The 16,859-nt window shown below is 45.5% G+C and overlaps 1 protein-coding gene across 1 annotated transcript in view; it reads right to left on the bottom strand.

Annotated features, from left to right (window-relative positions):
• Positions 1–16,859, bottom strand: part of LOC311239418 (unconventional myosin-VIIb-like) — a gene marked incomplete at its 5' end in the record, with an annotated part of 195,727 nt that overhangs the window by 65,712 nt on the left and 113,156 nt on the right. The window contains 6 exons of the mRNA XM_084327722.1: positions 3,606–3,772; positions 4,308–4,434; positions 4,900–5,017; positions 6,419–6,586; positions 13,165–13,392; positions 13,847–14,020. Of these exons, the coding sequence (XP_084183848.1) occupies positions 3,606–3,772; positions 4,308–4,434; positions 4,900–5,017; positions 6,419–6,586; positions 13,165–13,392; positions 13,847–14,020 (982 nt within the window). The remainder of the gene's footprint in view (positions 1–3,605; positions 3,773–4,307; positions 4,435–4,899; positions 5,018–6,418; positions 6,587–13,164; positions 13,393–13,846; positions 14,021–16,859) is intronic.

Below are 16,859 nucleotides of genomic sequence, written 5' to 3'. Positions count from 1 at the left end.
CAGCCGTTGCCCCAACTGGAGCTCCTTTTGCGGCTGAGTCACTGGTCCCAGGCAGTAGTAAACAATGGAGTCAACAGTCAGAAGCACAGTTGTACAGTTGGCATGTAGCAGTATGATTACAATGATACTGTCCCCAGCAGGGGTTAGTGAAGAAGAAATTACCTATATTTATTACTTTTAGGGTGGGGGCGCAAGTGCGGGGATTTTTGGCTAGTGAAAATGCTGAGTGGCTAGTGACGTTGGAAAACCACTAGCCACAGTGGCTAGTGAGCCAAAAAGTTAACGTCAAGCCCTGCATACATGACATACAGATAGACAGTACTGCTACATCTTGTTTAACACTTTGAGTGCCAGCGACGTGTTATGTCGTCTTTTCATGCCCCCCGTTGAGTGCCGACGACGCAAATAGTTTTTTTTTTTTTTTATTAGCGATCTGAATTCATATTTCATCAACCGAGTCTCCCGTTGGTACAGCAGCCCCTCTAGGAGCTTCGATGGGAAAATACTGCCCCCTATCGTCTATCCCTGTGTAACTGCAGGCCATTCGATTAGACTGGTGGATCTGTGGTGGATGTGTGGAGGGGGAGCCTACTGGCTCCACTATGTTTGGCGAGGGATCTGATGACGAGGGAAGTGATCGCGAGTTGGAAAGCAGCCTGGAATATATATTTACAGCAGCCAATAATCAATCAATAAACGCGATCGATATTTGGAATGGCGATCAGGAATTGGAATAATATTTTTGGAGAACATCTGATCTAAGGTAAGGAGTCTATGTTACCAGTTTTAGGATAATCAGAGCTGTCTTCACTGAGATAACAGCGTGTCCCGTATGTGTATATGTGTGTGTGTGTGTGATGTTGAGGAAATGAGAGAATCGATTTCTCAGCTTGCTTCTATAGCGTGCATAAGTACACAAATATACTATCGATAATCTAGCGTTTATTTGAAAACGATTCATAAATAGGCAGACAAATGACAACGTGTCTAGTGTATTCGAGAATATTCCAATAAATGCCGTTTATGACGGAATCTTTCTATTTTCCAGGAGATTTGAGAAAACGATAGCTTTTCGAAATGCTATAAAAAGGATATGAACGGATTAAAAAAACAATAGGTTTCGACAATGTTGACTGCAAACAAGTCATTGATAAGCGACGGGCAGATTAGACACATAGCCATCATTTAAAACATAGATTATGCGTTTTTAACTCTATCATTGAAGTGGATGATGGCACTCAAGGACATTAATCAACGTTATGGCTGGCACTGAAAGTGTTAAGAAGCACAGTGAAGTTACCTAGTAAAATGTTCAATCAATCAAACCGGTTGTTATTTGATTGATTGATTGATTGATTGAAAATGTTATTACAAGATTGCAGAATGGGTACAATACAGTACGGCTCAATACACACAATTGTTAAGGGGATGCAGTAATAACGTCTTGTTTAAATCAGGGTCCCCCATTTTTTTTTTTTTTAAACTTTATTTTTTAGCGTTTATCGCTTTTTCTGGTCAAGCATGACCGACAGAAACAGGTTGAAATGGGACGTAGAGCAGGGGAAGACATTCTGAGAAATGACGGCGGGTCCGGGAATCGAACTCGTGTCCCCCAGATCCGTGACGAGCACGGTTTGCCCTGACGCAGAAATAGCGCCGAGATATGCGGTGAGCTACGGGAGCTCCCTGAGTCCCCCATTTTCAATTCATCATAACATATATTATGACATACAGATAGACAGTACTGCTACATCTTGTTTAACACATTCCCTGCCACGCTTCTATCCATCAATGTAGGCTCACTGCCACCACTCTAAGCCTATGGAGATGTTCACCTTCTTTGCAGGGCTATAACTTTTTTAATTGTATTGCTAAATTGACATTACTATGGCCCATTCAACATCGATTATCTATCGTTCAGGATGTAGGAACGTTATACTTTTTCATTCATAGATTCTTCCAAAAATACCTTCTAGAATATAAGTATGTTTTATCGTTTTCTGCAGTAATTCATAGAACGTGAGTTATAGGCATAAACGCATATATAGATTATCAACTGCTGTTTATTGCAGATACACGCTATATAAAAAAATGCAACTGTACATGATCGTATATGATTCATCATGTGCGGATGAAAGGGTGGGGGGGGTCGTTTATAATTCCGTGATCGTCAGTAAATGCTTTATGTAGTATTGGTGATATATTGATCAGATCGGTTTGCAGTGAAAAGAATAAACAATCAAGCTGAAAGTAACGTTACTGTCCTCTTACCGTTCGCCGATGAGACTGGAGGAAAAAGATCCCACTTATTTGACGTTGATCTACTAGATCCATTTCCGGTTTGTATGGCGCAATAAACGCCCAAATCATATAGATTATTGAGTTATGGCAGCGATCCATATGCACACCAGTGTTTGTCTGTAGTCCCGCAACGATGTGTGACTGCCGGACGGATTTCCCAGATGCACCGATGGCCACTTCCGGTTGTAACTCGCCCGATCATCCACCAGGCGGCGGTATTGAGGCGTTGCACTATTGTGCAGGGTCCCACTGTATCACCAGAGGCTGGGTGGCGGAATTATGAATGCCATGGCGAAAAAATTAAATATGATCTCAATATCGCTGTACAGCGTGGTTTGGCAGAATTCGCATGGCCGGCAAACACGCTGTACAACGGGATTGGCGGTGGATGTGTTAAGAAGCACAGTGAAGTTACCTAGTAACATTTTCAATCAATCAATCAATCAATCAAACCGGTTGTTATTTGATTGATTGATTGAACATTTTATTACCAGATTGCAGAATGGGTACAATACAGTACGGCTCAATACACACAATTGTTAAGGGGATGCAGACCAGAGAAAGACTTTCGTCTTGTTTACATCAGGGTCCCCCATTTTCAGGGACCCTGATGTAAACAAGACGGAAGTCTTTCTCTGGTCTGCATCCCCTTAACAATTGTGTGTATTGAGCCGTACTGTATTGTACCCATTCTGCAATCTGGTAATACAATTTTCAATCAATCAATCAATCAATCAATCAATCAATCAATCAATCAATCAATCAATCAATCAATCAATCAATCAATCCAATAACAACCGGTAACTTCACTGTTAGATGGCATGCTTTGTAGCAACCTGCCTCTGCAAAAGGACACTGTCGCACGAAGAGATTTCACTGGATGTCCCAGACACAATGGAAGTATGGATATATTCGTAACGAATAATTAAAAAAAGATACCGTTAACTGGAATATGTTAGTTGTTTACACAATATTGGATTATGTCATTGGTTTTGTTAGATGGCATGCTTTGAATCTTTTTTTACCTACTTTTTCTGCCGATGGTTTTGTGAATAAATCTCCATTATGCTTCAATTACTGTGTTTATTGTATAGCAATAAGGTTGGATGAATTCGGCCATTGTATAATAGCATTACATCACGCGACAGAGTGTGTTATAGAAATTAGATCACGTCACGCCTATGGGGGTGACACAACCACCCATAGGCGTGATCTAATTTCTATAACACACTCTGTCGCGTGATGTAATGCTTAAGTGTGTGTGTGCAGGTGCATATAGTCTATTTGCAGTATTTGCAACAAACCTGACTTGTTGACGTCGTGCAGCGCTGCTGCAAACACAGAGCGCTCTCTCAGGCCCTCCAGGTACATCTTTATGAGCTCCGCCATGGCTGCTCCGTCTGGACACATCAGAACATACTCCCCTCTGACTGTGACCAGGCTCACTAACGGACCGCCAGCTTTACTGTCGCTGTAGAGAACAGATAGATAGCAACAGAGTCACGAGATGGTGTGTACTACTGTAGGATAGGTGCGTTGAAATAACTAAACACATAAGGGTGTGTTGAAATCAACACAACATGTGTTATAGGAACACGCCAACATTATGGGAGCTAGCCTAGCTTAGCACAAATTAATGGAAGCGGATATGGACCAGCTAGCCTAGTTGTAGGCCAAAAACACCTCTCCCGGAATTTTAAGCCAGGCTAGTGGTCCGTATCCGCTTCTATTCATTTGTGCTAAGCTAGGCTAGCTTGCAGCCGGATAGCTTTCTACTAACGCACAGAGAGGAAATTGATATCTATCTTTGTGTCTGACCCTGGAGAAGACAGTAAGAGCATTTCCCATAATGATGACTTGTTCCTTTAATAGCGAAGTACGCTGTGGTTGTTTTTCCAACACACCCAATAACACACCTTGAATTCCACTGCATGATAAAGAATGATTCAATAAATAAAAAATTTATTGATGTGAATTGGTACTTCTTGGTTGTGTCTTTGACCCACCTCATAACGTGGATCCCAGTCACCTCAAGGTAGGATAGTTCTAATAGCTTCTTGTCTCTTCCATCCATGAAGAAGATGCCACTCCAGTTGATGGCCACAAAGAATCTGCCTTTGGCCAAGGGGGGTCCTGTAGATTATATGTAAGCAGTTACCATTACCTACTATATGGTGCAAATCTCACGAGCAAGGACGTTACCCACCACACCAAAACCAATATTAAAACAATTTGATTTAGTCAAACAATGGTGTTCCTGTATAATATGCAGCCAAATGATCTGTCCTGCACTAAAAAACAGCTGTTATGGTGCAAACAAAACAAAAAAAAGCTTTTTAAGGGTCTGTGGGACTCTGTTTTGATATAAAATAGAGTCAGTTCAACAGAATTGATGAACCAGAGGGTAGCGCCTAGCAGGAAAAAATCTATATGAACATGGCACAATTCATGAGATTACTAGGTGACCTGACCTTGATTCAATTCAACGTAGATAATCCAACGTGCAAAGAACACTATGAAATTCACCACAACATGGAAAGTTTAAATTCCTCTCATCCACCAGTGAGTTGTGTGAATAATTATTCCTTTTTGACTAACCTGAGATCATGGTGACTTCGTAAAACTTGGAGAAGTAGAGCGGCCATTTCTGGCGGGCAGCATCAACCACCTCTGCCTTCACACTATCTGTGCTCCTTCTGCCGTTGATGGAAACATCCTGCAAAATCCGGAGCATTTCCTTCTTTCATTTACATGATCCAGGTTCATATCATACTCTCAGCATACTATCATACTCTTTGGCCACTGTGCAGCAGACACAGTAGAATACTTAGAATGGACTAAGAGCAGATGCAGAGAGATACTTAGAGAGATAAAAAGGCATACATGACATATTTAACATTCGTTTATAATTCCCCTAATGTCCATGTGGTTAGGCTTTACTTGATCAAATCACAATATTTGTCTTCGTTTTGATGGTATAATGGTATTTCATTTTCCAGTACAAATTACAGTGTGATATGACATATTTCATTATGTCATTATCTTATAATATAATTGTCATGGTGCTTTTTCATTGAAAATTGCAGCATATACATGTATGTATATCTTTTCAGAATCAGTTGTACCAAGGTAGTACAAAATGAAGCAATACAATTGTATAACAAAGGCATTTAGGAAAAATCCATACCTGTCCATGGATCTATGACAGTATACCTTCATATTCAGTATACTGTACCTCACAGCCATAGCTACATTCATGATCCAAAGCACTGGACCTACCTGAAACAGCTGAGCACAAACTGTTCATATCACTCAGACTTCATGGGGCACCTCTCACACACATTCAACAACTCTAAACAGTTTTGCACACATTAATTTAGTTTGAGTTGTTATTGAGAGTAAATGAGTTTGAATAGCACCAGTGATATAATCGGAGATGTTGAACCCTGTGTTGTGTTAATTACAGCTAAATTATGACATAATTGGTGGCCATATTCAAATTAATTTACTCTCAATAAGTGTCAAACTAAATGAATGTGTGAAAAACTGTTTAGAGTTTTTGGATGTGTGTGAGATAATGTGCAAAATAAAGTAAAGTGCCCCTTTAAGACAGTCCTTTTTTGCCTTGCTTTTAAATAAGAAGTCACATGACTTCCCCCATTTCTTTTTAGTACCTTCTCTAGTACCTTCTTCTTCTGTATATTTTACATTTAATTTATTATCACTGATCTCCTAATTTAAATACTTTCTTTTGATGTTTGTAAGGTGCATTGCAAATTTGTATGAAATGTACTAATGTTATATAAGTAATCCTTGATAGATGCTTGATAGACCTGTAAAACACATAGTATTCTTGTGACGTGTTTTGCCATAGATTATAGCACACAATGCCACAGCTCATTGTTGTCATTTAACGATAATCACCTGCTGTTTGATTGCAATCATCTGTTGTTTGCAACAAGAGGTATCTCAAAACCCCACCTTATTTTCTTGATCCTCCAATCACAACTGTCGCTTCCCTCAGACAAAACTTTTGGAAAGAAACAGCTGTAATTGAACAAGAAAAGAGGGCAGAGTTTTGAGATAGGTACATACTATGAGATGAAGAGCACCTTACCCGAGAATGAGCAGAGTTGATGAACTGGACCCATTTAGCCTGAGACTTGTTCTCTATGAGCGAGGTGGCTATGACCTCTTCCACCACTGTGCATGCGTTCTCTGCACTGTTGGCTGAGCCAAACTTGACACAATAGTGCTTCGCTGCCAGCTGGACATATTCATCCTCCTAGGGTGACACCAAGCCGGTTAATGAGATTAGTTGAAAACACATTTTTTACACACGCATATATATATATGAAGAGAGATATTTTCAAACATGACAACAGAAACATTCTAAATGGGCCATGAGTGTACAGTATTTCCTGTTTCTGTGTTTGCTAATATCAACAGCTGATGAATAAATACATAATCTTGGGCCCAAGCTGTTCCCTTACAATGCAATAGACCTATCTCAAGCCCCGCTCTCTTTTCTTAATCCTCCAATTGCAACAGTTGTGATTGGAGGATCAAGAAAAGAGGGTGGGTTTTGAGATAGGTCAAGTCCATTGAAAAATGACTATAAACCTTGCTTTATAATCATTGCAAAATAAGCATGAGGATGGCTTATATACTATAGCATTACTGTGCCTGACGCCCTGACGCGTGAACACTTTGGGCAACCAACATGTACTTCCGCGTTTCTCTGATTGGCCAGCGTTGGCCAGCGCTCTCCTTCGTGAATACCAGCCGCTCTACGCTCGTTTACCCCCTCATGAGTCACGTGAAACACTGCAGACCACTGATTGGTCAGAAGAGAGACACGTCACTCGTTGGAGGCTCTCCAGAAAAACAGAAAGCCGCCATCTTTAATGTCTCGCATAGTAGGATTTAATTTGCAGCAGGAACAAGTGCAATAAACAAAAAAGGATACAGTCACTGTGTATTCTGCCTCATTTATTGATGAAACAAAACCGACATCAACACAATTTGCCACCGAGCGGAGAGTTTCGTTTCACAAAAAGATCGCTGACTTGTTAAGCTTGTTGTTGTTGTTAGGTTAGGTGCTAATGTTGTGCTAGACTGGTGCCGTTACAGCTTGTTAGCTTAATGCTAACGTTAACGTTAGCAGATAGACACGAGAGCCTAGGTAACGTTAAAGCAATGAGAGGTAGCGTTAGCAGAATAGACACAACGAGAGTCTCGTTAATGTTATTATTGATTGATTGATTGATTGAATGAAAACTGTTTTACTCTGGCTTGCGCCTAGCTCGCGGACATAAGTTAGCTATGCTGGAGCTCTCAGCTGTACACCAGCGGCCCCAGCTTGTTAGCTTAATGCTAACGTTAACGTTAGCAGATAGACACGAGAGCCTAGGTAACGTTAAAGCAATGAGAGGTAGTGTTAGCAGAATAGACAACGAGAGTCTCGTTAATGTTATTATTGATTGAATGAAAACTGTGTTTTACTCTGGCTTGCGCCTAGCTCGGGTACATAACTATGCTGGAGCTCTCAGCTGTACACAGGGAGACAAGTACGAAATGCGCGAAATGCGCATGCACGCGTTACCGGCGTAGAGGGCTGGCCGATCGCTGGCCAATCAGAGAAACGCGGAAGTACATGTTGGTTGCCGAAAGTGTTCACACTGACACAGGCTTATACTATAGCATTACTGTCCCTGACACAGGCTTATATACTATAGCATTACTGTCCCTGACGCGTGAATACTTTACCCAAGGCAGTTGTCCTTCCGCGTTCAGTTTGCGCGCCCTGATTGGCCTCTCAGCGCCCAATCGCGTTAGCCCTACTATCGCCGCACTACTCGCTCAATATCACTCAGATGGATCGAGCTGGGGAGGATTCAGCGAGACTAAGTCGGCCCGTCTGACCTGGTAGTCCGATAACCTTGGTCGTGGGGGTCTACCTGGGTTGCTTGGTAGGTTTCAATGCAACTCCTGGTTCTCCCTGGCCACAGGTAAATATTATTATATTGATGTGATGCCGATTGATATGAATAGCGCGTTACGTTAATATCTGAGATGAAAACACTACGTTATTTATATTGATGTGATGCCGATTGATATGAAGAGATGAAAACACTACGTTATTTATATTGATGTGATGCCGATTGATATGAATAGCACGTTACAATACGTTATGTATATTGATGTGATGTCGATTGATATGAAAACAATACGAGGAAATGGGCGAGGACTTGCGTTGTGGAACTGAAAGCTAGGAGCAACGCGATTGGGCGCTGAGAGGCCAATCAGGGCGCGCAAACCGAACGCGGAAGGACAACTGCCTTGGGTAAAGTATTCACACGTCCCTGACACAGGCTTATATACTATTGTGGTGTCACATTGAGGGAGTCTCTCACTCCAGAGTTGAAGGGTCACAGGGGAGGAGATATAGGAGAGTGGTAGGTGTGTGTACAGCGGTGTTTTTGTGAATGAAATAAAGTAGGAAGTAACTGGAGGACCTGTCACGCTCGTCATTGTATCGCCTCTTCCTTCGACTTCCCACATTGGTGACCCTGATCGTTGGATTATTATTATTATTATGAGTAATAACGACGAAAACGCTGTTCGCCCCGCTGCGGTGGCAGCTGCAGTGTCTGTCAAGCTGCCGGAGTTTTGGCAGCACGACCCGGACCCATGGTTCCAACATGTCAAGGCTCAATTCCATCTGCGTGGTGTCACGGTGGACGATACCAAATACTATCATGTAGTCGCGGCATTTAATGCACAAACCACCCGTCGCGTCATGTGATTTTTGCGAGACCCACCAGCCATGGGGAAATACGCCGCTCTCAAACAACAGCTGTTACGGCTGTTTCAGCTGTCAGATACGGAGCGGGCGGAGCGCCTGTTGTCACTGAACGGTTTAGGTGACAGTAAACCGACCGAGCTCATGGAGAACATGTTGGCGTTGCTCGGCTCAGGTGACGCATCATTTTTATTTATGCAGTTATTTCTGCGTCAGCTCCCACCTCCGGTACGCACTGCCTTGGCCAGCTCGCCGCTCGTGAGAGCCAAGGATTATCGGGGGATGGCAGAAGAAGCTGACAGAATATTGCTGGCAACCCGCCACTACAGCGTTAACGTTAACGCTGCGCTGCCGGCGGGGGAGATGACGGGAGCTGCGGTATGAATGAACTGTTTTTTTCATCTGCGTTATGGTGCCAAAGCCAGATGATGTGAGCAGCCTTGCTCTTTTTCCGACCAGGGAAATGCCAGAGCCGGCGCTCATTAGCGGCTGTGAGTGCTGGCGACACAACGAGGCTGCTGTTCATTGAGGACACGTTGTCCAGTAGGCGCTTGCTGGTGGATTCGGGTGCCCAGCGGAGTATCCTGCCAGCTTCAGCTGCGGACGGCTTGAGTGGCAGTCACGGCCCCCCGCTGGACGCCGCCAATGGAACTCCGATTCGCACCTTCTGCACCAGGTCAGTGACTGTTTGTTTCAATGGACATGCTTTTAATTTGGATTTTGTAATCGCTTCTGTGTCGATGCCTATACTGGGCGCGGATTTTTTATGTGCTCATAGACTTTGTGGATGTGGCGAACCGTCGCTTAATTGACGCTGTCATTTGCCACTTACCCCTGCACTCTGGGGGGGGGGCTCGCCCTCGCCAACATCCTCGCCACAGGCGACGTGTACCAGCGGCTTCTCGCTGATTTCCCTGCTCTGACTGTGCCCACGTTTTCTGCTATGGTCGCAAAGCATGGGGTGGAGCATTATATTCCCACGGCCGGTCCGCCAGTTTTCTCGCATGCACGCCGCCTTGACGCCGCTAAACTGGCCATCGCTAAAGGGGAGTTCGACACAATGGAGCAGCTCGGCATTGTGCGGCGCTCCGACATCCCATGGGCCTCGCCTTTGCATATGGTTCCGAAAGCTGATGGGAAGTGGCGTCCGTGTGGAGATTTCCGGCGCCTAAATAGTGCCACGGCTCATGACCGCTACCCTGTCCCGCACATCCAGGACTTTTCTGTTCACCTGGCCGGGACCACCATTTTCTCCAAGGTGGATTTGGTGCGGGGCTACCACCAGGTGCCAGTCCATCCCAGAGACGTGCCCAAGACCGCCGTTATTACCCCGTTTGGACTTTGAGTTTTTAAGGATGCCTTTCGGACTCAAGGGGGCAGCGCAGACCTTCCAGCGGTTAATGGACTCTGTGCTGCGAGGGTTGTCATTTTTATTTGTGTATTTAGACGACATCCTGGTGGCCAGCACATCTGCTGAAGAGCATTGTTTGCACCTCCGACAGCTGTTTTAGCGGCTGAATGAACATGGGCTGATTGTGAACCCGGCCAAGTGTCAGTTCGGCCGGCCAGACATAGACTTCCTGGGCCATCACATCTCTTCACAGGGAGCTGTGCCTCTGCCCACCAAGGTGGAGGCGATCACTGCCTTCCCACGTCCTCGCACCATCAAGCCCCTACAGGAGTTCCTCGGTATGGTACATTTTTATAACCGATTCATACCAGGAGCGGCTCTCTTGATGCACCCCCTGTACGAGGCACTAAGGGGCAAGAAGGACAATCAGGAGGTGGACTGGTCCCCTGAGAGGGTCCAGGCATTTGATAGTGCTAAGGCTGCTCTTGCTAACGCTACTATGCTGGCACACCCATACCCGGCCGCTCCAATAGCCCTCACGACCGATGCATCGGACTATGCTGTGGGGGCGGTGTGTGATCAGTGGGTGGCCGGTGCCTGGCAGCCTCTGGCCTTTTTCAGTAGGACACTGCGGGACGAGAGAAAATACAGCACGTTTGACAGGGAGCTGCTGGCCCTTTTCCTCGCCACGTGTCATTTTAGGTTCCTGTTGGAGGGCCGGGAGTTCACCGCTTTCATGGACCACAAGCCTCTGACCTTTGCCATGGCTAAGACCATGGAACCATGGTCGGCACAGCAGCAGCGCCAACTGTCCGCCATTTCGGAATTCACCACGGACCTGCAGCATGTGGCGGGCAAGGACAACCTGGTGGCTGACTGCCTCTCCAGAGTGCGGGTCAACACTGTGCACCTGGGTATGGACTACGCCGCCATGGCAGTTGACCAGTGCACGGACATGGACATCCAGGCATTCAGGACGGCCATAATAGGACTGAGACTGGAGGATGTGGTGTTCCAGGACAGTAAGGCCACGCTCCTCTGCAATGTCTCCACCGGCCGACCTCGCCCGATGGTCCCCGCTGGCTGGCTATACATGCTTTGTCGCACCCGGGGGTGAAGGCATCAGTTAAGCTGGTGGGGGCTAGGTTCGTCTGGCCAGGCCTCAGGAAGGACGTCAAGGGGTGGGCAGCCTCTTGTGTAGCGTGCCAGCGCGCCAAGGTGCATCGGCACACTAAGGCCCCGCTGGGGCCATTTCTCATCCCGGAGAGACGTTTTGATCACGTCAACGTGGACCTGGTGGGCCCGCTGCCCCCCTCCCAGGGGTTCACTCACCTACTGACCATGGTGGACAGGACCACCAGGTGGCCGGAGGCTGTGCCCCTGTCATCCACTACATCGGCGGACGTGGCTCGGGCGTTCATCTCCACCTGGGTGGCCCGTTTCGGTACCCCTGCGGATCTAACTTCGGACAGAGGGCCCCAGTTCACGTCAGAGCTGTGGAGCGCCGTGGCGGAAAGTTTGGGGGTGAAACTCCACCGCACCGTGGCATACAACCCGCAGGCAAATGGTATCTGTGAGCGTTTCCACCGCACTATGAAGGCTGCTCTCCGGGCGGCTCTTAGGGACAGTAATTGGGTCGACCGTTTGCCGTGGGTCATGCTAGGCCTGCGCTCGGCCCCAAAGGAGGATCTGCAGTCATCTTCGGCTGAGCTCGTGTTGGGTCAGCCGCTGAGAGTCCCTGGGGAGTTCCTCCCAGGTGCCACAGCAACCTGGTCAGCTGCGACTCATCGCTTGGCCATCCGAGACGCCGCCAGCACTTTTGCACCCCGTGCCCGTGCATCACTGTTTTCCCCTGTCCTACATCCCCAAGGACTTGATGTCAGCCCCGTACATGTTCATCCGCCACGATGCGCACCGTTCTCCACTCCAGGCTCCGTACGATGGGCCCTTCCGGGTCCTGGAAGCGGGGCCCAAGAGCTTTATGGTGGACAGAGGGGGGCTTCAGGAGCGGATATCGGTGGACCGTTTGAAGCCTGCACACGTGGCCCCAGACGGGCCGGTGGAGCTGGCTCAGCCCCGACGGCGCGGCCGTCCACCCAACCCCACTCCTGCCGCAAGCTTGCAGCCCGTGTCTACCTCTACCCCGGCAGCCCCGGACTCGCCCCCAGTCCAGCCTCGCCGCCGGCGCGGACGGCCGCCGGCTCGTGCCCTTCCCCCTTCCCCCCTGACTGTTAAGCGCAGTCGTTATGGTCGGGTAGTCAGGCCTCCTACGAGGGGCTGAGTGCTTTGGGGGGTTTCGTATGGGTTGGGATTGCAGGGTATGTCTACTCTGGGTGTTCAGGGGGGCCTGTGTGGTGTCACATTGAGGGAGTCTCTCACTCCAGAGTTGAAGGGTCACAGGGGAGGAGATATAGGAGAGTGTGTGTACAGCGGTGTTTTTGTGAATGAAATAAAGTAGGAAGTAACTGGAGGAGTAACTGGAGGACCTGTCACGCTCGTCATTGTATCGCCTCTTCCTTCGACTTCCCACACTATAGCATTACTGTCCCTGACACACAATGATCAACAAGGCTAAAACACTCTGAAATATGGGGGGGGGGGGCTAACTTACTCTTACCCAACATACTGTATATTAAAAGTGGACTATTAAAGGAATGATATTGTCTGCATTAATTTATCAACTTTATCAACACATACAGTATCTCACCTTCTCACACATGTACTCTCCGGCCTTGAGGCCCCTGATGGCCTGTTTGTAGATGAGGTCTGTGCTGACGGGGTCTGCCGTGGAGTCATGCCAGGGAATAAAGAGCTCCTTGCGGATGTAGAGCCTCCACGGGGCACTCTGCTCCTCATGCCCCTGCCTCCTCACCTCCTGCTCGCACTGAGAAATGGCATCCATCACGTGCTTCCCACTGCTGCCCAGCGACCACACCTGGAGAATCATAGGCACGCTTCTATCATGTCCACTCTGACTACACCTGCCTTTGAATGGGACGACAGAACCGAGGGTCATCTGAATGTTGATATAGAATATTCATCATCATCTCTTGGATTGCATTAAAAAAAAATCACATTTTATGGAATAAGGAAGTTCCATGTTCAAACAAGATTAGGTAGGACATACAGTAAGGATACAGTATAATGTAGGTCTGCATTGATGGAATACATGTCATGAACTAACAATTGGAACTGATACCTACAAAGGGTAATACTAGGATAATAATAATAATAATAAAAAACTTGTACCTCACCTTATCATAGAGCTCAGTGTACCTTACCTTATCATAGAGGCCAGTGTACCTTATCATAGAGGCCAGTGTACCTTACCTTATCATAGAGGCCAGTGTACCTTACCTTATCATAGAGCCCAGTGTACCTTACAGTACCTTATCATAGAGGCCAATGTAGAGGGAGAATCCATAGGTGTCACTGAGGTTGATCTTCTTGGCCACTGCTCGGCAGACCTCAGCAGAGGTGCAGGCTGAGTCTACAGGCAGGCTGACAGTACGGCCATCCATCAGAGCCACAGACACATCCATGGGCTTCTTGGACTTAGTAGCCTGTTCATGTGGTGGACATTAGGTAAGATATGAGATTAGATCCAATTAGGTATACTATACTGAAGTTATCCATATAATGTGGCTCTACTAACCGGTCTTTGGAAGTTAATACATTTTTTATATATTTTTTATTTGAGTGGGTAACAAATGCAAATTAAAAATTGTATATCTGTTTTGCTCTATGGGATATGAACATATATCAAAACTGTGTTTGAGTGTCGACAGAACCTTCATGATCCAAGCTCATGACTTGAGTATTGGTTAGATAAGGTATAATGCATTTGAAACACATATGATGTGTGTGGGGATGATATTTGCTACTTCATAGTGCTGATGGTGATGAGGTGGCGAGAGCAGGCAACTGCACCAGGGTTTCCGTTAGAAAAAATTGTTGCCGGTCTCAGGGTCCGGTAGATTTTTATCTACCGGTCAAATGAGAGAAATTCCGGTCAGAGTTTATTGAGCTTAAAAACAACAGGCTATATAAAGAATGACATCCTCAAGGCATGTAGATTTATAATATTTTAACTTAAAGCTAGGCTACTTTTGCGTATACAGTCATTATATTCCAAATAAAATAAGTCCAGAGACTCCGTGCTGCTGCCGACTTTAAATCAAATAGACCTGTGTCTGTGGGCAGTCGGCCCGACATTAATAAACAGCAGTCTGTTATAATCACATTTATGAGCTAACGAATTCCGTTATATTGGACATTTGTATTAATTATATCAAGCGAAGAACTGAGAAATTTGGCAGAGAGACGGCAACATTATCGTGGGTTTGCGTGATGTATATCTCCACCTAGTCCCAACGACTTGGTGCTGGTCATAATGTCCGGTGAAAACAACTCCCTCCAAGCACAACTTGACCACCCGAACCGTACCAAAACAGGCCAAAATTAAATAGCCCATGCGACGAACGATTCATTACATTCGTTTCATCGTTGCTCCACCAAGCAGCCGGTCCAACAATATCAGCGCGAGCGCCGCAGTTAGTTTGCAAGAAGCATCCAGCTGCAGACCCGCAGAGCAGCTTTCCAGGTCTGGGGACCGCACTGTGCCAGCAAAGCTGGTGGGTTCTGTGGGTCTGCAGCTGCATGCCTTCCGCAAATCCAGCAGCAAGCTCTCGCTGAGCGAAGCAACGACAACAAACGCAATGATTGTTTCGTTCATCGCATAGGCCACCCAACTCCAGCCCATCCAAATACAATTCAAATAATCAAACTGTGCCCAGAGGGAACTATTTTCACCGGACACTATGACCGGAGAGATTAAATTTGTCGGACTTCAACAGATTTTGCCAGTCAAATACCGGTAATTACCGGCTAACGGAAACGCTGAACTGCACCTCCTCATCCATCACTCTCAACATAGGGGCCCCCCAGGGCTGTGTTCTGAGTCCCCTCCTCTACTCCCTGTCCACACATGACTGTGTGGCACAGCGGAACAACAACACAATCATCAAATTTGCTGATGACACAGTAGTGGTGGGCCTGATCTCTGCAAACGACGAGAGGGCCTACCTGGAGGAGGTCACGTCGTTACGTCTAACGACTATGGCTACACCTCGAGTTCTCGTACCAAAAGAAGAGTGACTAATATTATGATATGTGTTGTCCGCTAACGTATCTATGTCTTTCTCTAGAATGTGCGTTTCGCTTAGCAGAGCAACGTCCACCTGTTCTTTTTTCATCAGTGTGAGCACGCTTTTGCGTTTGTGTTGGTTATTTATTCCCCCAGTGTTCCAGATCATTATATTCAAACTAGCCATAATCTATACATGTTGTTGTGTAGTTATTGGTAATGCTTCTGGAGTGCGAGGCAACAATAGATATACATCCAACTAGTGAGGTCCCGTTGAGAGCCGAGCTTAAAAACATACATATATACAAATAAAAATCCCCTTTCCTCCCCTCCCATCGAGAGTCGTACAGGATTGTGTCCCATAGACACATCCTACACTTATGACTCCCTCCCTTAGGCCACCGGATTACCCAAATTGAGCTTTGTAATCCTATTCTTCCTATGCTAATTGCCATAGGATCTAAAACTTTCATTCTAATTCGATAGAATGTCGCTTTTGGTCTTGCGCCTTCCCATTAATGTACTAACAATAGTTTGAAAAATGAAAAATATACCTTCATTAATATATTCATTTGAACCTTCTACTAACTTATGTAGGAAACATCAGAAAAAAGGAAAATAGTGGAGATAAACACTGACACCTTAAAATGAAAAAAGATAACAATGAAAGATAAAAAATAAAAAAGGAGTGAGAACTAAAATAAAACTCATCAGAGAAAAACAGAGAAAATAAAATTGAGTAAAGAGAAAAAAGAGAAAAACAGAGAATTTTAGAGCTACATTGTGCAAATCTCTAAATCAGTAGAGTAATTATTTAAAATATTAGAATAACCTTTTTGTGCTTATACATGTATATGTGGCTAATGTCTTTTTATTTTTTATTTTTTTTAAAGCCTTATTAAAGCCTACTTAAACTTCAGTCCTTGAATCCTATGCTTATTCACACCGGATGTTAGTGTTAAATTTACAGGCCTTCGTTGAAGGGGTGCATTATATTCTAGAAGGTTGTAGAATACTAGTAAATATGTAAACACTGCTGTTATGATCCAGAATGATTTTCCTACCCAGGGGTCATGATCTTCTAGTATTTTCCGGGATATTCCTTTGTGTCCCTGAGCAGTCAAGAAAGAAGCCCAGAATGTTCCAGAATATTCATAATGTCAATGTTGGATTATTGTCTCCACAGAGACCAGAAGACTGTAAATATAATGCCTTACGAGCCATATTAAACATATTGTGCCTTATTGTTGCCAGCG

The sequence above is a fragment of the Notolepis coatsorum genome (genome assembly GCF_963971535.1).
Source record: "Notolepis coatsorum genome assembly, chromosome: 13".
Taxonomy (NCBI): Eukaryota; Metazoa; Chordata; class Actinopteri; order Aulopiformes; family Paralepididae; genus Notolepis; species Notolepis coatsorum.
Note: the sequence above shows the minus strand (reverse complement) of the source record. Positions and strands in the feature narration are given on the sequence as shown.